This window comes from Athene cunicularia (assembly GCF_003259725.1).
Source record: "Athene cunicularia isolate RWA chromosome 4 unlocalized genomic scaffold, athCun1 chr4_part3, whole genome shotgun sequence".
In the NCBI taxonomy this organism is placed as follows: domain Eukaryota; kingdom Metazoa; phylum Chordata; class Aves; order Strigiformes; family Strigidae; genus Athene; species Athene cunicularia.
In genome coordinates this window covers 6,626,855-6,653,402 of record NW_020799100.1, presented here as the reverse complement: position 1 = coordinate 6,653,402, position 26,548 = coordinate 6,626,855, and the positions used below count along the sequence as shown (strand labels likewise).

The following is a 26,548-nucleotide window of genomic DNA, read 5'->3' as shown; positions in this document are numbered from 1 at the left end:
ATATGCAGAAGGGTAAAAATCTCAGTGCTTTTAAAGGCAGCCAGTTCTTGAAGGCGTAAGCTAAAATACAGCATCCTGTCACATCCTGGTTTAACCAGTCAGAGTGAATCAGCTCGCTGGAATCTGCTGAGGTTTCGCAAAGCGCCTGAGCCAGTCTGGCAGTTCCCTGCCAGGGGGACAGTTCTGCTCTGCCCCGTCTCTGGCCCTGCACATCTTGGGGGTGCATCCCCATGCCCACTCCAGGGATTGTCTCATGCACGACCACGACACATCAGTTCACTGTGGCAGCAGAAAATGGCTTCATTTAAAAAATGCAACTAGTCTTCTGCCATGTAAGTGGCTGAAGCAGCTCTTTTGAAGGGGCAGAGAAGTACCAGAGCTGGCGTAGGAAAGGAGTGGACTGTGCAGCTGGGAGTGTGAAACAGAGAGTAGGATTGTCTGAGATGCACAGTTCCTTTCTCTCAAGTCCTGTAATTTAACGTTGTCAGATCACCTACTCTGGTATTAGTTACAAGCTCTGGCCTATGCTTCCCACTGACCACCATGGTAATATTCTCTGACTGTAAAAAGCAGGTAGCCCTTCCATTTCTTTTTACGATACTCAGAAAAAGTGAATAAATCAGATTAGATTAGATCAGAGAAAAGTGAATAGGAGTAGAACATGAACCCTACTCTTTCCAGTTGTTAAGAAGATGGTAGAATTATACCGAGACCTCTGCAATGACAGAAAGATTTCCAGACCTTCCAAATTTTAGAGCTGAGCTGTGATCTGATTTTGTGTATGCCAGGTAAGATCTTTGACTCCAAATATGAGACGTGATGGGCTATTGTTATACCAGTCCCTTCAGAAGGAAAATTATATCTCACGTCAATAGTTTTACAAATCAATGTGGCACAACTGGATAGAGATCATATTAGATAAATGAGCAATAGAAATATATATAAGGAGGCAACAATGTTGTTATCCATTCTTTTGTCCCTTATATTGGTAGTGAATTGCAGTAATGTTTTATACAATTTCATATTTTTGTCCTGGTGCACCATGGAAAATATCTCAAATAGTTCCTCTCAGCTGCATTAAATCATTTTGTCAATATATTACAGATTTAATAAAAGCTCTTCCAAAGCACTTGGCTTCCAAAGGAGGATGTGCAGGAAAAACATGAAAAACATAAAAAAATCTTAAAAATTAGGTGCTTGAAAACATAGAAAAGAATATGTAAGTCAATAGAGACTCAGCATAGTAGGTAAAAAGTCAAACTACTACCTCGCCCCAGGCAATCTGTGTCTTGTGTAGCTACACAATTCCCCCACAACAGTAAGGTACGGAGGGCTGTGACAGCAGAGCCACTTCACTGAGGGCTTTCACAGTTTCAGAGGTCAGTTGTGAGTATAGCTAGACCATTGTCCCACTTGTCCCCTTTCACCTTTTGGGCGTAACCTGTAATCCAGAGTGTGTGATAACAGGACTATACACTTGGGAAAACATAAGAAAAATCGTGTGGACTTAGTACCAGGCATTAGTACATACATAGTCTGGCCGGTTAATTTTTGCTGGGTTTATTTCTTTCCATCAGTTCTAATATATATCAGTAATTTTATTCCCAGTGCTCGTAACAAATTCTCCATGTAGATGTGCTGGGAAGGAGAATTTGGAAACAGGCAACTCCTTTGACTACAGCAGGATACCATAGAAGGTTGACACTTTGCCTGTAAACTTGAAACCTCTGATGTGATTTCACAGGGATAAATAACTAGTGTCACGTATTGTGACCTCCCATTTTCCCAACTCAATGCAGCAGCACGGAATGCTTTTCCAGACTTTGAAAACATATATTTTAACTAATCTTTTATTGAAAATCAAGTTTACAAATTAGCAAGTCAGATTTCTTTAAGTGACTTGATAACACACTGACCTGAGGCTATGAGTTAACATTTTAATATGTAATAATGTGATTAAAAACTCAGGTATCCTATTGATGCTGGTATTTACCAAGGGGAGTACAAGGAAATTGATTGTTTCAGGATAGTAGTAATCAGCATATAGGTACTTTCTTGTGAAGATAATTGGCACCACGCTGTTCAGAGTTTTACTTTCTTGAAGACAAGAGAAAACTGTGATTAGGAATCTATCTTCTGCTTTAGACTTGCAAGGAAAATGTGCTTAGAAAGAATAGGGAAGAATTAACACCAGTTGGCAAGATCAGGAGCTGTACAAGGAATTGAATATAGATGGTGCTTTGTCATGAGAAAAATGTTGTTAAGAGAAAGAATGTTTTTCGAACAGAACTTGTTTTTATTTAAAATTACAGCACTGTAAATTTAAAAGCCTTTTTTGGACTTTTTCAAGAAAGTGTAAGGTACTAAACAAGTATAGTCTGTGAGCAGTGTATCTTCAGATGCCTTTTTTGTACAGCCAAATACCTGCTTAGTTCAGTTAAGCATAGAAACAGAGCTAAATTCTTTTCCTATAAAGAAGGGACAGTAACTCAGTGAATATGAAAACATGCACGTCAGGCATGGCTTTTACAGTAGCCTTTTCATGCTGTGTGGTTGTCCAAAAAAATAGTGTTTGGAAGGTAGTGATGCTGCGACTGCATACTTTCGGTAGGTGGTAGATAATACATATTTTCATGTTAACATTGTGAACAGCAGCATGCACTTCTTTCCTGTGTAATGAGATAAAAGAAAATTGTCAGTGCATCTTTTTTAAAGATTAGATAAAATTATGACTAAAGCAACGGTATTTTCAGCCAAATGTGGAAAAATTCAGATACATTGTTCTGAGCCTAGTAACACTAACATGCTGTTCAGCATAATTTGATAGTATCAATTAGTGAAAATATTCCCTGACTAAAGACATAATGCTTTTTATTTTCAACAAAGAAACAGGCCTTTTCACTTCAGCAAACTAAGAAGCAGTTACTGTGTTTTAAAGGACCTTGAACACCGACCAATAATATCATTAACTTCAAAAATGATACTGTACCCTTGACTTTTTACTTAGTGCTCTACCATCTTGTAATTGAATCACATTAATTACCATGTGTCAATATCACCAAAAAGTTCCTTAGTGTTTTACTTAACCCAGGGTAATTGCTTGCAAAGAATCATTAAGATTTAATATCTCTGGAGTACTGGAAATAGGGGAAAAGGTTTTTAAATTTACATTAGCCAAGTAGGATCTTTTATGGGTTGAGTTGGGAAGGGATCCACTTTTGTTGCCCAAGTTAAGAACTTTAATTCTCTTTTCAAAACTCACCATTCAAGATTTTTTCCATGAAGCAAATTGCACAGTAGTCTCACCTTGAACGTTGTTAAAGCAGCAATTGGGAAATATTTTAACTCATGAACTAAGTAACAGGTGTATTTTTAGAGTATTAGATTACAAGTTCTGCACTCTAAACATAGATGTTTTTATGTGATAAGGTGTTAAAAGTCAGCTCGTAGTTCTTGCTGTAGGTTTGGTGACACAAAGCCAGCCCTAAAGCTGGAAGATCGAGTACCCTGAGAATTGTTCCTGCTTTGTAAATTAAATCTCTATTCATTAAGAATGCTAAGTACTTCCTACGCTAGTTAAAGCCTATGGAAGATCCCACTGAGGATCTTTGTTATTAATACGTTCAGGAAAAAGCTGGCCCTTGCTTTGCTACTGCTGTTTTCGTTTCCAGTGGCAATTTATAAATTTTGTGCACATGATGTTGCATTAGATATTTATATGCATTATTGTAAAAGGTGAGGCTCCAGTCAATTTGATTGTTCTTCCTTATCCTTCACTGTGATACTCGAATGAAATGAAACATAAATGGATATGGCTGCTGAATTCAGTCTTTTCCTCTTGCCTCTTCCTCCAATGCAGCATACTATCCTGCTTTTTTTCTAGTTGAGAGAAAGTACAGGAATGCGCCTTCGAGTTTTGCAAAACTTACAATGGAATTAGCTCAGATGTTAACAGGATTGGGTCTGTGATTTGCAGCATGTCACGATGCTGATCACAGACAGGCATTAAAATACACAAAGATGGTGATACAAGCCAGCAAAGCAAGCCAGCTCCAATTTAGTTTGGCAATGTCTTCTTTATGCGTTCCATTTCCCTTTCTATTTCAGCGCTCTCATACCCATGTGTGAAGTTGCATACTGTAGATGTCTGCAAATTTATTGTGAGGCACTATGAAATTATGCCAGTTTTCTCTTTAGATTGCCTGTCCCTATCCTCATGCCCCTGCTACATTATCATGCAGAAAGACCAAGCCAAAACAGATGTTCTTTATTTCTCTAGGACCAGCTTATCACTACCATAATAAAATCATTAGGAATGGTGATTAATAGAAATCTAGGCTTTGGACATGGGCTCTGACCTATCGGGTTGGATGGATTTTCTGTCCTCACTGGTGTCCATTTGTGTAGCTTATGCAATGCCTGCTCAGCAGTAGTCTGAAATACATGCCAAAGGAAGGTGTCCCACTGCCTTCTCTCTGCATTCTCAGTTGAATGGGTTTTGTTTGCATAGCTGATAGGTAAAGACCGTGGTTTACCCAGCAGCACTTCTACCTTTTTATGTTCAGTGAAGCGTTCCACAATTTCCAGGGCAAAGATGCTCTGACGCCTGTTGTTGTAAATATTGCATGCAAGTTTATTTGTATTTTCCAGCTGGTTGAATAAAAAATGCAATTGTTTTAGTGTAACGCCCTCTGTTTAGAGGGGGTTTTTTCTATGTATTCCTATATATTTAAGGCATGTTTATACATCATGACTTATTATCTTCACCCACCGTGAATATGCAACTGATTGTTTTGTTTGTTTCTGGAAAATTAGTGTTTCAGAAGGGACGGGCCATAGACACAGGAGAAGTTGAGATTGGAGCACAAGTTATGCAGACAATCCCCCCTGGTTTATTCTGGCGCTTTCAGATTACTATACATCACCCCGTGTACCTGAAATTTAACATTTCACTGGCGAAGGATTCTCTGCTGGGAATTTATGGCAGAAGAAACATTCCACCTACTCACACTCAGGTAATTAGAAATAACACAAATTCTACCATCCTTACATTTTCAAACAGCAGTGGATGCGAATGATCACAATACACTTCCAATGCAGGGCGGGAGGAAGGAACTGGCTGTAACCACAAAAAGCAGTCTGTTTATCCCTTTCTTTTACTGAGATCTAGCTATACCCTCAAACCATGCTCTCTCAGAGGAAGAGGCACAGTGTCATGCCAGAAAGGTCAGCGTTGTGACCACTGTGATGTGACTGTTTGGGAGGCTGGACAGGTACACACCGTGCTGCTGTGTAGCTCCAGTGTTGTCTTTGTGGGGGCAGTGGGATGAAGTACCAGATATTTGAAAATGCTTTAAACTTTTTACAACTTCATCAAAACAAACAGATTACACAGTATAAAGAGTTAATAAAAAAATAAAAAGCTGTTTCTGGTTTCTAATGTGAATATTAATTTTGAGTGTTTAGTCCTTGGATTTTGCAGGAGAGAACCTAGCTAAGCAGTAAAAATATGCAACATTTCTGGTCACATTCAACTTTTTTTCTTTAGGCTTAATATATTTGCCATACGAAGCCGTAATTTCTATGGGTAATAGATTTTTCAGCTTTCTTGTAGCACGATCACACTCCATATAGAGTGTGATAAACTTATGTACGGAATCATGGAAAGATTGTTGACAGGGGAACTCTGGAGATCGCCTAGTCTAACCTCAAAAATTATTTACTAGAGTTTTGAATAGCACTTAGAAATAAGTACTTTTAGCTGTCACTGACTTTAATTGATGCTGAGTCTTCAGCTGAGCTCAAGTTCAACTTTACTGAAAACTAGAATGCCTGGAAAAACCTAGAGAAAGACGTAAATTTCTTGAACAGAAATTCGTAGAAAGGTTTATATCTCTGATGTTTGAAGTTAACTGGTCTTTAAGTTGTCAGCATCAACTTGGTTAGGTGTTAAGAACTCCCATGTAAAAAATACTTACTTGCATTAATAAAATTAAATATAAATAAAAAGTGTATTTAAGTTTTGATATAGGATATTGATAATAAGGGGCAAGCATTTAAAAAGCTGATAGAGAACAACAGGTTCTTTAATCTATTCTTGGCAATTGAAACGAATCACTGCATAAAGTAGGCTCTACAGTTTGAAAAATTTGGAATTATTCCCATTAAAGAGATGTAATTTTTGAAGTAAATCTGTTGTACTTAGTGCAGCAAGTCTGAATTTACCCTGCCATAGCAAACAGCAAGTTTTGATGCCAGATTTCTGACCTACCATAACGTTACCATGACTTTTTTTGTATGGAAACTGAAGCTGAATAGACTAGGTTGTGAAACTGCTGTCTACGTTGGTGAAGTCTTAGTCAGGCAATTCCTCTTAAGATTTCAACTGTTTATTCCTGTTTGAATGAGACATGCAGAGTAGATTCACAAAAATTTGCTAGGTGGTTAATTTTTGCTCATTATTATTTCAGTTTGATTTTGTAAAACTGATGGATGGAAAACAGTTAATTAAACAGGAACCAAAAAACTCAGAGGAGCCTCATCAAGCTCCCAGGAATCTGATCTTAACTTCACTGCAAGAGACAGGTTTCATCGAGTATATGGATCAAGGAGCTTGGCATATGGCATTCTACAATGATGGAAAAAAAGTAGAGCAAGTGTTTGTACTAACGACAGCAATTGGTAAGAACAGTTACAATGAAATTGTTATTCTGATTATTATATTCAGAATCTGTATCTGAAAATAAATTATTTGCCTTGATTCTGGCTTCCCTTTAGTATTCCCTTAAATATATTTTATTTCAGCTTAGTTTAATTAACCTCAGTGGATCAACTTCATGTTTATTCCAATATTAGGTAAATAGCAACATTTGTGTATTGAAGATGGATGTTATCAAATTAATTAAGTGTGAAGTTTTCATGTTTGTTAAAATTTTTAAATGATAGCTTAAATGCTTGAGTAATTTCTGGTGTTATCTTGCTGCCCTCCCTATTTACATGGGAACCATAAATCCTACAAAAATTATCCAGGCTTTAAGTTCTTATTTCCAGTATTTTATTCAGTTAGAAAATCTACAAGGCAGCTTTTGTGGATTTGGTTGTGACTGTTGTTTGATGGATGGGTGTTGTTTTATACAGTTATTCGAATGCAGCATTTTGTTTGGAACACAGAAGGCAAATATAGGAGACACTGTCCTGGTGGCATATCAGATCCCTACTGATATAGGACAAATGTTTGCAAATCTAGGTGTTGTTAGTGAGCAGTGCTCACACGTAGGGTTTCTTTGGAATTTAAATTTAGGTAAAGTGTTGTATTTATGACAATCTTGGTTTGCTGCAAGACTTTAACCACTATGCCCTTTAGTTAACCTGTTCTACCATATGTTTAGCAAGATGTCTTTACTAGTAATGGACATGCCATCTGCTCTTTAGAACAATTGGATGCTATTTTTACTTGATGGTAAACACCTTGCAGAGCAGGACTGTATGATTCAAATACCAAGATTTTGAAGGAATTGCAGGAAAATAATTTAGAAATTCAGATAGAATTGTCATGACTGGTTTTGGTATAAAAGTTCAGATTTGCTCTGTTCAGAGAAATGAATCTTTTACAAGCAAGAAAAAAATGCCATTACTCAGTCCCGTATGAGAAAATAATGCTCAAGTAGTAGATGAAGCATCTTCACAGGTCAAGAGCATAAAACCTGGCCAAACTCCAGTCCAGATAAGAATCCAAATACCTGCTCCCTTGTTTATTTCTACTGTAAGATAGCAGTGTTTATACAGGAGGGTTTGACAAATATTTCATTGCTAAGCAACATACCCTCTCACAAAAAAAAAAAAAAAAAAAAAAAAAAAAAAAAAAAAAAATTAAAAAAAAAAGATAAATTCAATACCGTGGTTTGTTTCTTGTTACATTTGGTGTAAAAGAATTTGTGTATCCCTTCTCTAGCCAATAAGCAGAACAGCCTGGGTACAGAGGGGAGCAGTGAGAGCCACAGTGCAGGCGGGAATCCTTATATGTAATCACAGAAATGTCTGCGAGAAGATAGTTTGGGGAAAAAGAGTGTTCATCCTGCAAGAACCTATTGCTGATGCATTTTGAAAATAGTGCTAGCTATTGTGTTTTCATAACCTGTTTCTCTTCTTCTCATACTTTCCCTTGCATATTGTTTCTTTGGGGGTTTCCACCAAAAAAACAAAAAACCAAAAAAACAAAAAAAAAAACCAAAAAAAAACAAAAAAAAAAAAACAAAAAAAAAAACAAAAAAAAACCTTGAGCCATACTCCTTACCCCTGGTCTGGAGTCATATTTGACATCTCAGCTGACAAAATAATCAACCAGGACCATAGATTGAAACACTCAGAATAGAGCAAGAGCTTGGATGTATCTCTGCTGTACCACTGTTGGCTGTGTGAAGCAGTCATGCCCTCCTCATGAGCATCTATTAGGTAATATTTCAAGTTGGTCAATTTTAGTTATGTACAAAATTAATTTTGCTGACACTTTAGCTAAAGCTCTGATCAGACTTTTCCCTTGAGGGGGGTAATTTGCATGCAAAATCTGGCATACCTCAAGTACCTCTGTAGACTGAATAAAGGCCTGCCCAAACTGGACATTGCAACAAGGGAAAGTTACTTTTCAAACTGTTAATTCTTCATTTCAGATCAGCATAGGGATCACTTACTATGTGATTCTGGAAAACTGAGAAGACAGGCAAGTGTAAATGTAGAGCAAGAGAAGAGTTGATAATGAGCAGATGAATAGTAATATATAAAAATTAATAATGAGCAGAATATCTGTGAAAATACTTCTGAAAACAAGGGGGTTTTACTTTGAAGCAGACAATCCACATGCAGATTGTGGATATCTGATGAATAGATGCATATCAAATGCCTATTCTTTGGTATAAATTGATATACCGAAAGGAACATTTTTAAGTAACAGTAGGTGTTATCAAGAGGAACCAATCCTTATCTGTCCAAGTTCCCATAAATAACATCAAAATAAACTGACTAGTTATTCATGTTAGTTGTAGGATGTGCTTATAATCCATCTTTTGACAAGCTCTGCTTGAGTTTAAAAGTATATCAGATTTGATTAGATTAAATATTCCAATGGTATGCTCTTTCTTGAGGAAGATTTTTCATCCTAAATCACTTCCTGTGGACACTCTTCAAAAGGATCTGGGTTTTCTTCTTTTTCCCTAACAGTTATTGTTCTGTGGGAAAGGAGTCATGTTTCCCACCTTCCTATAGCGAGAGGTACTTCCTCATATCTATTACTGCATGTGCCCATAACACAGCCTCCGTTCCCACTGTTCTGTAGCCCCTCTCCTGCCCTGCACAGTATCCGTGTAGGCTGCAGAGACCCGTAGTCCTAGTGCTGGCCTGACAGTGACCTGCTGCACGTGGGACCATCTTAGCCTTGGTTTTGCTGCATCATATTTACATAAAGCCGATATATATCAGTGAATCCACTGAATTCCTGTAGGAAATACATGTGTAAATTAAAAACAGCTAATCCAAGTACCGATATGAGCCTGCACCCAGATGTGTGAGGTTAAGTGGTTTACTACCCAAAGCTGTGTAATAAAACATGGGCAAGTTTAAGATCAGAATTGAAGGTGGAGGGGTTTTCTTCAAATCTAGTTCTTAGTCGTTTATTGTATTGAGTTTCACCACTCTACAAAAGACCTTTTCTTTTTTTTTTTTTATCTGATTGTATAGAAGTGGAAATCCTACCCTCCTCCAAGGAATTCAATTCACATGGTTCAGATGAACACCATAGAAGGCAATTTACTCTATAAACAGGTTTCAAACAAATTACTTCAGCAATAAAAGAAAGTATTTAAGGTGGACAGTTTTCAGCAAATACTCTGGTTCTTTCAGTGCTTTTAATGGTGGTAAATTTTACATGAACACTTACTTTAAAAGCTTTTTGGTGTAATATAGATGATGCACTTGTTATCTCGAAGCTGTCAAGACAAAATCTAATATTTGTAAGGTGCTTGAACAGGAATTTTGTTTTATGCTCCCTATGAATGAAAATAGGCCTTTTACTGCTTCTGCACCTATTTGTATTTTAAGAAGTGTCCTGCAGAGTGAGGTGAAGATGCCATTCATTTCAAATTGAACCAATTTGTGCTTTTCTTTGTGTGCAACTCTCTGAATAAACAGAAATCCTGGATGACTGCTCCACTAATTGCAATGGGAATGGAGAATGTATCTCGGGGCACTGCCACTGTTTCCCAGGATTCCTTGGTCCTGATTGTGCAAAAGGTAATCTCATAGTAACTGACCCACAATATATGACAGGGATCATGATTATGGTGTGTGACTGCTGGGCCTGCAAAGATTCAAAGTGATTAAAGAAGATTAAATTACTTCTTCCCAGCCAGATGGAACAGCACACATAGAAATTTCTTTATGCCGTACTTAAGCATGCTGTACATGTACAGTGCGAGCACACACATAGAAAGTTTTCTTGTGTTGTACTTGAGCTAAGATGCATCAACCACTTCTCTCTCCCTGACTTTCGGAGTAAACAGATTACTCCATCCCTCTTTGAATCCACTCCGTGATTATCAAATACATTTTTTAATAAGTGCGTTAGCCTAGCATAATGCTTTCTATTATTTAAGAGTAACAGACAGTTTCATTTTGGAGAAAATTGCATAAGGCAAAGTGCTTCTATGGTCTTAACTTGAATAGGGTGTAGAAAAGAAACCTAAAGGAGCTTAAAGTCTGTTTTCCAGCATTGGGGCAAAAAACATGCTAAAAAGATTGTAAGTGAGCTTATTTCCATTTCGGATATTTCTGTCGATATTTTCCATCATCTGCTGCATGTGGTGTCTGGAAGTTCTTGTGTTTTTCCAATGTTTCCTCAAATTTAGGGCAGACTTTATTTTTTTAAGAGCTTGATTGCCTCAGAAATTGATACTGGATTGTAAAACTAAGCTTCCAGATCACTGGCTTATGTGCAGATCAGTATCAACTAAAAATTCAGTAATGTTAAGCCTGCTTAGAAGAAGGAAGAAAAGGGCAGTATCTTGCTTCAGTTCATAGGAAAGAAATGTTAATCTTACTGAAAATCATAAGCAGTCATCACTGCAGATTTTCTGCAGAGGCCAATCAAGGGGAGATAATTATTTTTATCTTCTAAGATATCCCATTTCAGGTCAAAATTAAGGTATGTATATGAAGCAGACTGAGGAGATGAGGACATTGTATTACTGCTTCACTACTTAGTTCAAAGATTTCAGCCTGTCACAACCCTCAAATCAAGTGGAGGTTTGGGGGGCTGGCGTGGCAAAGTAATTTTACAGAACAATAAATGCAATAAATGTTAATCTATGTAAGTAATGTAAATACTTTAAAAAGGTCAATCTGCCTTCTTCAGATTCCTGTCCAGTGCTGTGCAGCGGAAATGGAGAATATGAGAAAGGTCACTGTGTGTGTCGAAATGGGTGGAAAGGACCGGAGTGTGACGTTCCAGAAGAACAGTGTATTGATCCAACCTGCTTTGGCCATGGTACCTGTATCATGGGTGTCTGCATCTGTGTACCTGGCTACAAAGGAGAGATCTGTGAGGAAGGTTTGTCAAGTTTCCCACTCTGTAGTTAGGGGGTTTGATTTTTGTCTTTTATCTCCAGACCTGGTTTAAGGTAGTTAAGAACTCATGCAGATGTGAGAAGCTTACTGTGAAGCAGTACTGTTTTACACAAAAGCACCTTTAACTGTCTCATAGAAAGTAATGTTAAGATAGAAAATTATCAAAGGTAAAAGTATTCAGGTCTCAGTGACAGTGAGTGGAAGCTGATCACATAATTTCCAAGATTCACATTTTTATTCTAAAATATTGTCTAGTAAGACTAGTAATTGTAGCATGGGCAGTCCTCTGAAATACCCAGTTTCTCTTTTGGTCCAGGAGGACTCTAGTTCTCGGATTATTTCTGTTCCCTCCCTCATTGAATCGAAGTAGCAAGAACAGAAATGGATGGAAGTTTTTGCCTTTCAGCAAGCAGTGTATTCTCAATCCTCAAAAAGTTTCCTGGTAAACATCCCAGCAAGCAAGGATTCCTTCTTTGTGAAAGTTGTGAGACCATCTTGATTTTTTGTCTCCATTTTTCTTCTCCCAGGCTCCAGATAATTTTTTCAGGAAGGGAAGCTGGCATCCCCAGTACTCCTTGCTGCCAGTAATCTCAATCCCTTAGCACGCAGTCAGAGAGCCTGTGCAGACTTTTTCACTTGGCCAAAAGCTAAGGGTAAGGCAGTCAGAAGATCTTTTAAACAAACTAAGACATGGTGGTTCTCCAAAGTAGTCAGAAGATCATGATCAGCTTTTCCCTTTCTTCATTCTGTTACATCTTGGATTTTTCTGTGAAGAACATACTGACAATATAAAGCCAAAAAAGAGCAGCAAACAGTTTCAGTTTAACAGAACATATTGTGTAATTCTGTTGTCACATGTCATTTTTACTATGAGACTGTGTTCACGGTACTAAACTGGCATCTTTAAGGCTTGGCTATTAAAAAGTTGGAAATTCTGAGAACAAGGAATTGTTCTTTTGCTGGTTGTAGTACCAATGTGTCTCTGCCCACATCTGTAGAAAGAAGCAGTTGTTGTTTGCCTTAGCTCATCAGCTTTGACTTTCCTCCCCTGTGCATAGCCTCGGAAAGCAGAACTCTTATTCATGCTTGCCCTGATTTGATGATTTTTCACCAGTGCCCTTAGCCTGAAGCTAGTGACAGCATACTTCCATGCTTCCTGCTATATAGATTTTAGGTAATTCTTTTGAGTAGCACACAGAGGAGGCTCTTTATGTGGCTTGAATTCTCTAGTCAGAAAAATGTCCAGGATGGATTTGATGGATTTGACATACCTGGTATGGTTTTTAAAGGATCAAGAGAATACTTCTGACATACTCAGTTGTTGGTAGTTTCAGAAATGGACAAAATCAAGAAAACCCAAATGGGAAAAAACAAGTAATACACAGATTTACTCACTAAGGCTGTGATGCTGAACAAGGCTGTAGCTGGTGAGAGAGTGACTGCTGGTTTCAGTTGCTTTGTTTCTCACAATATCATGATCCTGCAAAATAGTTGAAAAAAGTAATGGAGATAAACGTACTCAGACAGCTATTGAACTAAAAGTGTGAAAACATTGGATTTTTAAAGGAAGAGATGTATTTAAATTTTTTAAAAGGGTGGAATTATGTAGAAATAGGGTGAATGAAACAAACCTGTGCAAGTACACTGGGTTTTTATTGTAAGTGTGTGCATGACATGACTGTTCAGTTCACTGTATTGTACAACATATCGTGCAGTAGTGGAAGTAATTCTGTCAGGAATATTTACGTACAAATAATTGTATGTAAATATGAGTTTAGTATTTAGCAGTACTGTTAACACAGCAGACATAGTAACATATGTACTATTCAGGGAACACCAGTAGCTACATGTATTCATTGCTATGGGAGTCGTTTGAATTTGTCCTGTCAGATTATCATTACTAAAGTGAGTGATACTTTTTAAGCTGTTTATGGAGCCATTCAATTAATTTTAAAGGATCAGCAAAATAAAGAGCTTTCTCAGGATGAGAGAAAATTGCCGAGTATTTGTGTTGTGTGCTTAGCAAAGATATGTGTTATCCAGAAACTCTGATTCCCCTCTTTCAGAATTACATTGTACTCTGCACAAGCCTGGAAGGCTGAAAAAGATACAACATGAATCTTGAAATAAGATCTTGAACTGGTGTCATAGCAGCTCAAAAGATAAAGCATTACTTCTTTATTCCTAGGTCAAAAGGTCCTATAAACTGGAGGCCGTTAATCTCTACGTCTGAAGTATTTAGTCTTCCCTTACTGGAGCAGAGAGCATCTTTTCATTCATGTAGCACAGAACAGTGTTTGTTAAGTTTACTATTTAATTAGTAAAACAGCGCTTGTGCTGATGCTTGAAAAATACGTACAAGAACTTTGAAAGTGCCTCTTTAACATTAGTCTCAAGCATGATCTAACATGAATAGGCTTTTGGCTAATTGTTTCCCATACTCAGACCCCACAAATCCTCTTCAGCTCTGCAGTCGTCCTGCAGCCTCCAGAGAAGGCAGGCTGTGTTCTGCTTAAAATCTGTCTTGTTAAGGAAATGCTGGGGCTTTATGAAAGAATATGCTGATTATACAGGACTAACCAGCTGATTTAAATTCTTCTACAGAGCTCCTGAATTTTTCACTAGGAATAGTTTAATCCAAATTGAGAACAAATTTAGCTCTTTGTCTGTTTGCAAATTGTTCATCAGTACGTTATGACTTTTATGAATCTGTTCATTATCTGCAATTGCCCAGCACATACTTTTTATGAGTGTATGAGATGTTTTTTTTACAGCAAGCATTCAGTCAAAATTCACTACTCAGGATTAGTCAATGGCCACTTTTTTTGTATCAAATTTTCAGCTGTAGAGATAGCTTTCCATGGGAAGATGAAAGAATAAATCTTTCTTTTCCCAGATGTAAACAAAACAGAGAGCACAAATACCCAAATGGAAACACAGTGCTCAATTGTAGAAGTAATTATTAATTGCTCCAGTTCTTTCTTAGCCCTGCTGCTGAAGCGCAAACTTCACTGACGTTGGACCAATAGATCTATCTTGGGTATCCACATTTTAAAAATAAGAAAATGTCCTTGACAAGCAGAATCACATAATCTCTAATAGTCTACATGCTTCCTTTTTTTCTTGATTTTGGCTTATACTTTTGCACAGATATTAGCATAGACTGTTTTTTCCTAGTGTTTGTTAACATCATTTCAGTTTGGGTATTTACACAAAAATCACCAAATTAATCTGAATCCCTGGTGTTGTATTTCATTAGGAAATTTCTGTAAAGGTCCAAGTTTTAGGCTCTAAGTTGTATATTCCCTGCTTTCCAGAGGACTGCTTGGATCCGATGTGCTCTGGCCATGGTGTGTGCGTTCAAGGGGAATGTCACTGCTCCACGGGCTGGGGCGGTGTGAACTGTGAGACCTCGCTTCCCGTGTGCCAGGAGCAGTGCTCGGGGCATGGGACTTTCCTCCTGGACACAGGACTCTGCAGCTGTGAACCGCAGTGGACAGGTTCAGACTGTTCAACAGGTATGCTGGAGAGTCTTATTTTTTCAATAATGCCTATGCTTTCTGTTTGAGTTGTGAAAGAAAGTAGCGACTATTACTATGCTACTATGAATTTAAAAAACGGGTGAACCAGGGGTGCTGTGGCACGGCACTGAATGGGCTTGTCAGCAACTGGCTTTCTGTTGACAAGAATAGAAATGAATTTTCTCTGTGACAAGAATGTTGACTGCCTGATGGTGTGACAACGAGAACAGTAGTCCTGCAAGAGTGCAAGTGCCTCCTGGCATGGATTGGAGTTAAGCACGATTCTAGCCCGAGATACTGAGCATTTATCAGGCTCATGCAATGAGAAAATCCACAACTCTGAGGGAGACTGGGAGAATATAAAAAAAATAATGGTCTAAATGCAGTGACTGATGAGTAAGAAGGCTCTGTCAAAAAATCTTTAAACAAAAATGAGCATCCATTCTCTCATGCTGGGATAAAAACTCTTTTCTTTCTTAGAGGACCATCAAGGTTTGATCCCACTGAATTTGATTAAGAGTTGAAATGGATTTCCTATGTGCTTTGTACATTTACGATTCGTTTTCTTGAAATGAATGCACTCTGGACATTTTACTCTGTAATAGAGCATGTCATTACCAATGTACGTAGTACTATTTTTTTCCACTGTAAAGCTCACAAAGCCGGAATCTTGGATGATAAGTAGCACATTCCAGTACAGAATAGATGCAAGCGACAGATTTGCTGAATACTGTGAAATACAACCAGTGGTCCAAGTCACCAACTTTTCTTAGAAATCATCATTCAAACGAACACTTGGAACAGTATAAATTTCCATTCAGATCTTTAAAGTGTATGGTTATGATATTTAAATTCAGACATGTCCCCCTCCTTGATAACTTTTTAAGCAACAAAATATTGACCTGATAATAATTTTCAGTGTTTGTTACAAAGACCCTGCATTCATTCTACACTCCAAAATTAATGACTGTAGTTTCAGTCTGACACTGTCAGATATGGTACCTTTCATAATAATTGACTTTTTATTGGCTTTCAGCAAAAGCCCAGGAGCTTGCATTCTTATCATGTATTTTATTATGTGTTAAAAATATTCCCTGAAGGTTAGTAATATAGTAGTACTATAATGTTAATGAAGCAAATAATTAGGAAAGGTGCTAGCAATGTACTGATTTTTTACTCACAAAATATGCAAACTAATTCTGTTGTAATGCAACATTATTGTAGCTCAAAAGATGTTAAGCTCCAATAGGTCTGTTGTGTCAGCTATATGGGGCAATTAAATATTAAGTAAGGGAACAGAGATCTAATAAATAACTGCAGTGAAGAGGCTTTTATCTTGTGTGCTTGGATCATAGTTTTTGTCTTGCCTCCAAAGCCATTTTGATTAATTTTTAGAAGAAAGGTAACTTTTTTCCTTACCTCCGTCAACCAGTAGGGAAAATACCTCTCTTCATCTCTACTGTCTTCTATCAAAGGATGCTTCTACAACCACCAGCAGGTATCTCTCTTTATAGCTAGATACTTCAGATTTCTCCTTTCAAATATATCTTTCTTCATAGGTGTTAAACTAGATTCAGAAATGTTGTGTCAATACAATGAGTGTTAGACTGAAGTATAGATGTTCATTTGCGCTTGAGACTTTCTTCCTAGGATCAGGGATTGCTGTGCATGCTAGAAGTAAAGCTTGATTTTAGTGAGGAAGGAAAACATCAGATGAGTAAGTCAACAAGGTCAGAATAAACGAGCTGTCATATGTGAATGAAAAAAATCATGATCTTTTGTACAATGAAGAGGATGAAAAGGGTAAACCACAGACTGCTCATCTGGAATCAGACAACAAGGAAAGCTTTGCAACTGGCAGACGAGCAGTCTCTCAGCCTGCCTCAAACCCTTGCGCTTTCCTGCCATCTCTGTACCGCATCATTGTCAGTACTGTGAAAATTTGCCTTTCTGTATCACCTTGAAGTATAAAGGCTTCTGTCCTGATGATTTCTGCTTCCTCTAGCAAATTCCAAATACTTTCATAATAAAAAGTTACATTATTTTAAGTTTTTTTTCCTAAATAGAAATTAATATAACTTGCTGTACTTTAAAAACGAGAAATAGCAAAGGTGCCAGAATGTTTCCGAGTACATTACCCTGCATACACTGTAGCCCATCTGAAGAAGGATGAGCTGTCTCTATGATACCTTCCCCTACCTGCCCATGTCTAGCTCTTCAAACAATAAGAAATTCCATTTTAGAAGTGGTACACTGGGGAAAGACAGAAATCAGTGAGGGCATGGAGGAACAGAGATGAAGGGTGACTGTGTAACCCATGCATATCCTGAAGGACTGCAAATATTTGGAGCCCCAGCCGGAGATCTAGAATCATTCATGGATTTTTGAGGCTAGAAAAGACCACAGTTCATGCTGTTTGATTTTGTGCAGGACATGTACCAAAAAAATTAATCCCTCAGTTTCTGCTTGACACTCATAATTTCTGTTTAGGGATAGTCTACGTTGTCCTTAGGTAAATTGTTTCAATTATGCCTGACCCTCTCTGCTAAAAAGTGCACCTTACACTCCCAGTTTGAATAGGTGAAAAGTCTTACAATTGTGTTGCTTTCTGTGAGGTGACAAACTATCAAATTCTTTGTCAAATTCATTTTTATTAATTGGACATTCATTGTCCTTAATGTTTGTAAAAAGAGCAGATATTTAAAATCCATTTGCTTCTCATAATGCTGCATACGTACACCTCTCTTTCTCCACACACACACACTCCCCCCTGCTTTCTCTCTCTCCCTGTCACTATTTCCACCTCCACAAGAAGAAAAAACATGTATTTCTTGGATTTTGAGTAGGCCTTTTGGGAAGTATGACTGATCACGTAAAGTATGCATTTTTCTTTTCCTGTTACTTCATAAAAAAATTGCATCAAGGGAACACTGAAATTCCAAGCTTAAGTATTCAAAGGTCAAAGAAAGACAAAAGAAGATACCTACACATTAACTAACTCATCTTTCCTGTGTTTCTTATGAAACAGGTTTCATTTTTCATGCTTAAAGAAATGCCATTTTTCTAAGGATGTATGGTCTGATCATTCAAGCAGTTACTTGCTATTGTGTATACTTGCTCTTCTGCACAGTTGCTGTTCTAATCTACTGGACTGTTCAGATCCATTTCTACATAAAATTGCGTGTTGGGAGTGTTTGGATACACCAAACGCTGAACTGACATGATTGAATTCATTGGTTGGTAGAAGTGGCTAGTTTAAAAAAGGCGAATGTGTATATAGTTATATATAATTTTTGAGGAAGCACATTCACAAAAGCACAGAGTAATGGAGTGAATTGGATTTATTTCTAGTCTTCCCTTATATGGGGTGTGGTTTCTAAAGTGACTGTCAAAATGAGCAGGCCATAGCTGTGATCTGTCTCAGTATTGCAGTCAGTCTTGGAGACTTCCATATAGGAATATTTCTGGCATTATTTGTAGCAGGAACGCCCTTGTTTGCAGGACGAGGTTGTGAGACAAGACACACACCAATATGGTTAACAGTCAAGCTCCGATCTTTATTAGAAAAACAAGTCCTTATATATTCCTGTGACAGCAAATCCGTGTGTTGCTCTGGCGCATGCTCATTTCAAAAACTCGTTCCTCTCAGCACTTTCAACAAGCGCTACTAAGCCTGCACAACTGGTAGATAAATTTCTGCTTTGTTATTCTACAGATTCCTTTCTTATCTGTTTCTTCCCTAATGAGTAAAAATACTTTCACTTTTAGCTGTCGTTAATCTAGACGCCGTTAGTCTTCTAACACAAGTGCGTCATTAATTTAGACATTGTTAATCTTCTAACTTGAATGCTGATGACACTTTTACATTGTCAGTGATGCAGACGGTTTGCGACCCGGCATACGCACCCACAATTATTCCCTTTTTTGGGTCAGAAGCTAAATGTCTCAGATTGTCCACTAGATTTTTTGCAATACTTTTTCTGAAGAGCTTTTCCTTTTCCTTTAGGATTTATGTATGTTCTTAAGGAATTAATTTATTAAATTGAATAGAATAATTCACAAACAATGTCTATACTACAAAGGCTGGTATAACTAGAGCAACCCTAGTTTGTGTTCAGAGTTGGGGATTACTCTTCTATCCAAAAATAACTCCAGTGGTAGAGATGTTTCTTACACTGTGGCTGTGGGGAGAAGCTGTGTGGCACTGAATTAACTACCATGTAACCATTCCAGAGTCCATCTGACTTACTGCTCTAGTTAAACTGTCCTGCATGACCAGTCAGCTTGAGCATCTTTTATGTATGAGGATTAGTTGGCAATTGGGCACTTTTGTATCATTGCTACAAAGCATACTGTTAACAGCTATGAACTGGGGAGAGCAGATGTTTGCTGCCAAAATCATTGACATCCTCTCCTGACATGACCATTACACCAGCTTCTAGCCAAAAGAGTGGTAATTCTGAAGTGCTTCAAGATCTTATCGTTATCTTCAGAGGTCAGGATCCTTCTCTGGCATAGCATAGACCTGCTCGCTTTCTTTGCACTGCTTTGAATTCCCAAAGTATTTCCAAAGACCAAAAGAAGCAGCCACAATGCTGTTACAGTTCAACGCTGTCCAAGCCAGTTTGTCCAACACAGAGGTCCAGCATAGTCTCTGCTCTGACCTGTGGACTGCCAAAAACCAATCTCACTGCGTCACCTCCAGATACTCCTTATAGATTCAAAGTTGTTGATGGCCAGTTGCCATCCCTTGAGGTCCAGAAAATCCTCTTACAGACCTCCAAAACAGCTGTCAGGATGTGTTTCCATTGTGTTTATATTTGTTCTCAATGATAACAGCTCAGTATGGCTTGAAAGTTGTTTAGACATTTAGTATTGCTAATCCTACACTGCTGGTAGGACACAACCTATGTTGGCTTTTTATTCAGCCCTGTTAAGATCCATCCTTCCAATATTCTTAGCAGCATATCTGTTACAGACATATTTGGCCTCTTTCTACCCTACAATACTGAACTTCCATGAAAACCCATTTTCTTTTGTTAGCTCAGATTTCAGTTTGCCTGTCCCAAAGATTACATGGTTTTCATTCAGGCTTTGCCTTGCTACTTATGAGCCCATTTGTAAAGGCTCTTCCTGTCAGCTAATGTTCAAACAGAAAGATAATATGCTTCTGATTCTTTTGGCTTTTTTTAGGTGGCATCAACTGAATTTAACTTTGAAAATATTAACAGATCTTTAGCTACACCAATCAAAACAATATTGGTAGATACCCTTTCTACAGCCATATGTGATATCAGGAGAAAAAAATCACTTCTATCTGTACCTAAGATTTGGTTTATTATAAGGACAAGATCAAAGTGCTTTAATTTTTCTATATGATTATACACTGACGTGTATTTACAACGAGGGAGATGGATTAGCTTCTTTCACCAATTTGCCAACTGGCTTGAACGCTGAAGGTCATAAACAAGCTATGGCTTTCACTGCTTCAAAATCATACAAATGTCAGAAATTTTTAGAGAAGCTGCATAGAGTTATTCCAGCTGGGTCCTTCCAAATGCTTGGACATAGCTGTTATAATTCCAGTTGCAAAGATCAGTGCTGCAGTCATTATGCATCTAATGTAGTCGAATCTTTCATTCCTGCTGGTCTAAGCAGACATTGCTTGCTGCCTTTACCTGTGGTGTAACCTACACTGAAGTATACAGAGATCCAGTGTCATTTTCTGCAGTGACTGCATTTCTTTAATTTGTTTTAGCTAGCTGTCATCCATCCCACTTTCTGCAGTCTTCACTTTGGACTGTATGAGGAATGAAGAGAATTATGTCTGCTTTTGCCTGAAAGTAAGGGAGGCACAGCTGTTAGGGCCGAGTGAAGTTGATCTCAGGCAGAGGTCCACAGACATTTCTGAGGAGAGCCGTCTTTCCACCATTTTGATTCCCAAAGTGTTTCTAAGAGAAAAAGAAACAGCAACAACACTGTTACATTTTCCCACATTGTCCAAGACATTGACCCCAACAGTCACACCTACCATACAGCAAACTGGTTGTCTTCAAACATTGTGATGGCTTTAGCTCGTGCTGTCAAAAAACCCATGTGATTTTTTAGCTCTCTAATTATTAGTTTGGGGAAAATCAAATGCTTCACTGATGTACAGCACTGAAAATTAAAATCCCATGATAATACTCACAATATAAATGTGAGTATTCTGTGTTTGAATTAATTACTTACTATTTTCTTTATCACTTTGTTCATTTAGTTTTAGTTTTTTTCTAGTTCAGTCATCCTTTGGCAAGTTGCACAAAAATGCCCAAAGACATTTGGCCATTACCAGTTTAGTCGACAGTGGATGTGCTCAAGAGAGAAACAGAAGAGGTTAAGTCCTGTTTCTCATTCAGTCTCCCCACCTCCTCTAGACAATGTGAATAGAGAATAGGAATTTCATATTTTGTTCCAAGTGAGACTAATTATAAAATATTTTTTGTGACGACTACCTATGCTGGAAAAGGTAATCCTTGGAATATTTCAGAGTCTCAACATCTTTAGACCGTACTGAATCCAGTTACTGTATGTGAAAATCCATTATTATTTAGACCTCCAACATATGACTCAGCTGACCTGTGCAGTATGGGGGTGATTTGGTGCATACATGACAAAACAATACAGTAGGATGGAATTCTGGTAGTACACCATTTTAATGTCACCACAACTTCAGTATAGTCAACTTTCTACTTACAGTCTGTGGATCCTTGTTGCTTTCTTTATAGGCTGTCATCCAAAATCCTTTGATGTTAATGAGTCATCTCTCTTTGAGGCATATAGACAGTGCTTTTCAGAAAGACAAAATCAAACTTGTGAGTACTGACTACTCGTGTCAGGTAGAAGGGAAGCTCTGGCTAATTGAAGGTGCAGCATCAACAAACTGAACAAAAAAAGCTTGTCTTCTGTTCTCAGATTGACATCTTTAACATGGAGCATTGAAATTGAGGGAGTATCAAGAGAAAATGGGTGACAGAATTCTTCAGTGGGGCAGAGCCTTACCTAGCATAAATTAGTGTAACTGCAGTGATCCCACCAGTGTTATCCCAGTGTGTTTCAGGTGAGAATCCAGCCCTGAGTTGCTAATTAATTGCAGCACTATGCCTAAAATACTATAGACTGAAAAATAATGAAATCTGTGACAGAGCTGATGCTTCTGACATCCTGTCCTGTATTCACTTCTCTAGACTCTATTCAGCCAAAGTAGGCCAGTTTCTGTCGTCCTTACTCCAGGACATTTGTCATAATTCCACTGAATCCATTTATACCACTGAAGCAACCTAATTATGATTGGGAAAAGAATACTGGCAGTTCTTAGTCACAAAAACATTCATCCTAAAATGATTATATGGAGATGGTATATATTTAGCATATCTATTTTTGGTTAAGCTCTCTCTAGCAAGATTGGTGGTAATTTTACAAAGGGTAAAAATGGATCAGCAGCCTCTTCCTTCAGTATCTTGCGAAGCATAAAACCTCTTTAAAAATGAAGTGCTTTGAAAAATGCAAAATGTTGTAATTGTTGTAAATTGATATGTGCAGAGTAGAGTAATTTAAAAATCATTAGAAGTATGCATTTTTTAAAGTAAAGTGCTTCAAAAAGAAATGAAGGCATAATACTGTGTATTAATATAGTTCAAGACATCTCAAATTGGTTTCAAAATTAAACATCAAAAACTGCAACTTGAAAAAATAATTAGGTAAAACCATTTCATTGCAATCAGAAACCTTCAGGTTTAGGAAATTGCAAATTATGGGTGTCAGTCATTCTCATTTGCCAAGGACAAGGATATTCGCTACAAACAACTCACAGTAGTGAAAATAGCCTTGAAATTTCCTCAGTATGTGATGTAATCTGTCATGAATTTTCTATAGACGGCTCTGTTCCATGTGGGTATTTCTACTCTGCTCCCTATATTAGGCAGATCTCAAGAACTTTTTAATTACACTATAACCATCCTTCATTGTTTTGTTCTGAAGAAATGATGGACTTACTTAATTTCATCTAGCTGTCCTCTTTCTTTAATTTGTGAGGAGCTTTGGCTATTACTGCTCTGCTAATTAAAAGGATGATTGAAGTTTCCCCTGCTGTACATTGTCTGGCATTGTAGAAAGACTCTTCTTACTACTATATATTTCATTGAAAAGAAAAAAAAAAACGATGTGTGACTGGTTTGATTTGTATCTCCTGCAGAGTTGCAAGAGTTTGCAAAAAGATATCTGGTGAGCAAGATTTCTATTAAAAACTTAATAGTTAAAGATTGGAACACTTAATATGTGTTGCTGGAGAATTTAAAACATGAGAAATTTAAGGCAGTGAAGAAGCACTCCAGTAAAAATTAATTCTCCTGCATGTTGAAATCAGTCCAGAGGGAACCAGAAATACCTGATCTAGTCATGTATTGATTTAAGAAATAGGATAAGTCAAGGGTATGAGATACACATTGAGGAAACTTGGGATGTTTTTCAACTGATTGCTGCTTATTTTGCAGGTATGCCAAAAATAATGGCTCTTTCCTTCCCTTTTTCTTCCTGAGAATTAAGATTCTTAATGTATTGCTGTTCGCACCTCATTCAGCAATTATTGGAAATATCCCTCATTCAAATGTAAAACATAATTTACTTAAATCAGCTTTTGTAAATCCTGGTCTAATCCACAAAAAGGTATTACTTCTTCCACTAGGTGGAATCCACAGACCCAGTTCAGATGCTTCTATCCCAGCATGTCTTGCCTTATCCAGGAGCAAGATACCTGAATTGCTCAGGTGACAGCAGTAGTCCTGTTTATCCTAACTTCTAGGTAGCTAACAGAGACTTTCCTCTCTGTATGCGTGGTATCGTGTCTCTATGGGGAGTCCCTTGTGTCCAGGAACTGTCCACCTCAATATTGGTGTCTCGTGCTAGGCCAACCCTAGTAGAACTGTTTGGAGAGTAACACCTGTTAGGATCCTTAGGCAACACCTGTGCAAGATGATACAGATTGTGAAACTAGAGAGCTTAACATAAAGCTGTTATGAACCCAGTGGGGTGATTATCTAGTAGCAAAACCTGGCAAATAAGTGGGATTTTAGTGCCAAAGTGGTTCAAGCACCTCAAAATTAGGTAAACTGAGCAAAGGGTTTAAGGGTCTAAATTTTGGATTTGGATGTTTAAAGTTGAAGTTAAGTGCCTGCATCCGTTTTGCATCTCAACCTTATCATCTACATGGTAGTCAATCTGCTAGATGGTGATTAAGAACCATGGTAAAACAACTGACAGAATATAGTATGGAAAGGGCTTCAGTGAATACTTTATATGCAAGAAAATATCAGGATGGAAATTCTAAATATGAAAGACTTGTACTACACAAGAACCCTTTATAAAAGAGGTCTCTGAAGTAGAGACGTTGTAGGAACGTTCTGCTGGTGGCGTGGATCCTGCAGTGGAGGGTTAAAAACAGCCTAGATGGACAACAGAACAGTAGCGACATACAAAATCTTCTACTTATCATTTGAAAAGCCAAGTCTAGTGAGGAAACTCTGACAAGTTATCCATTTCACCAGCACGTAAAGAAGAGTTCCTGTGTTAGGAGGGAGCGTCCCTTCCTCACAGCTGGAAAAGCACTAACGGGGGAACTGCTAAGGCAAGAGTACAAAAAAGCACTAGAACAACTAGAGGTTCTGTCCTTCAGCGAATTTCAGACCGCCTCTTGTGCAAAATGTGTTGCATCAATCCCTGAAAAGCAGATATTTATAATATTTTTTTTATTGTCGTGTAAGAGTTCTACAAAAATAGCTATTGTTTCAGTATGATTATGCACCAGAGTCTGTGAAGTTTAACTTACCTCTGAAAATAGGAAACTGCTATTGATAAAACTCAAAATTGTGGGAACTTCCTATTCTCCTACATACAGCATGTTTAAGCTTTTTGTTTGTGTAGATTGTTGCAATGGTAATATATGTAGACTAATCTAAAGAATTTCTGGGCTTTGCTCTCTTTAAGAACTTTTTTCTTAAATGTTTAGGCTCAAGTAATACTTTTTAAATAAAATTAAATTTGCAGTAATTATGCAAGAACATTTCAATGGTGATAGAGCAGTGGTGTATTGTAGCTGCAGTGTACGTTTGGGCGTGTCCCTCTTCAGTTTAGGAAGTCTTGACTGTTTCATAAACAGGTTATTAAAATAGTATCTATCACCTTGTCATCAAAAATCATTTTCTGACGGACTGCAGATAGCTGATTGTTCACATGGCACATTTGGACTTTCAGCTTCTATTCTGGTTACCCATGCATTCATGACAAAAATGCCTTTAAAAAGGGTAGCCAGCCTAGCGGTGCCTCTGTCAGCTCTGCGGAGCGAGAAGTAGCAGGGTTTCTGTGAGCAGTATGTGATGGGGCAGCATGTCCTGGGGATGACAGAACTGCCTCAGCAAAGCAGTGTTTGCGTGGGTGAAGAGGGACTAGGGAGAAGTGGTGAGTTAGTGGAAAAATGTAGGCAGCATAGAAGAAAGAGAATCAGCAAAATAATAAAGGACACTCGTTCCCTTCTCAATACCTACAAAGCACTACTGCAGTTGTGCCATGGACACTGAGGAGCGTGATAGCAGTGCCCATGTAAAAGCCAGGGCCGTGTGCCCAAGGTGCTGCTTCTCCCTGGTGCAGGAAAAATGCAAGTCATGAGCTGCATCTTTGCTTGAGCAGCAACAAGAGAGAACAGCCGCTGCCAGATGCGTGTTGCTATTTCTGTTTATGCTGCTGACACAGAGGAAGTTATGGTTTATTTACTGGGAGCTGCTTCATCTCTCTTTGTACTCATCTTCACAAATGCAGCAATGAACATAGAAATGTTGGCTCCTTGTCTGGGTAAGCAGTGTTCATAGTCAGTCACTGAGCACTGCATGACTTTTGCTAATTGAGGCTGCTCTCCTTGCTTTTGTGAAAGAGCTTGTTATGCCTGACTGTTGAGTTTGTCCAAGAAACTGCTTATTTGTGCTAAAAAGAGAGGCCAGCCTCTTCAGCTGATTTTGCTTTTGATTGTGAAACTGCAATGTTACTTAGAAGCTGGTAATAACCTTTAATTTCTCATATTAGTCGTTACTGCGAAAATTGTTTGCTGTAAACACAGAGTTCCTAAGGCTTATTTTAGTTGATCCACTGTCTGTCCATGTAGTCTGGCTCTTCCCTGGAAAAAAAAAATAAAAAAATGCAAGTACATCCTCTTAAAAGCATCCAGTCCTAGCACTTTGATGTAGATTCTGCAAGTTGCTATCCCATTTCCTTTTGAGTGCCAACTTAACATCCAATTTGGGCAGCAATGGCATCTATGCCATTTTGGGGCTGCCACTGCTTTTACACAGGTGAATCTGAATAGATGTTCCTGTAATATATTGAGAAGT

General features: G+C 37.9%; 1 protein-coding gene across 4 annotated transcripts in view; it reads left to right on the top strand.

Annotated features, from left to right (window-relative positions):
* Positions 1-26,548, top strand: part of TENM1 (teneurin transmembrane protein 1) — a 357,561-nt gene that overhangs the window by 220,438 nt on the left and 110,575 nt on the right. For all 4 annotated transcript variants that reach the window (XM_026848413.1, XM_026848414.1, XM_026848412.1 and 1 more), the window contains 5 exons: positions 4,816-5,015; positions 6,471-6,681; positions 10,180-10,281; positions 11,402-11,596; positions 14,931-15,131. In XM_026848413.1, coding sequence (XP_026704214.1) covers positions 4,816-5,015; positions 6,471-6,681; positions 10,180-10,281; positions 11,402-11,596; positions 14,931-15,131 — 909 coding nt within the window. The remainder of the gene's footprint in view (positions 1-4,815; positions 5,016-6,470; positions 6,682-10,179; positions 10,282-11,401; positions 11,597-14,930; positions 15,132-26,548) is intronic.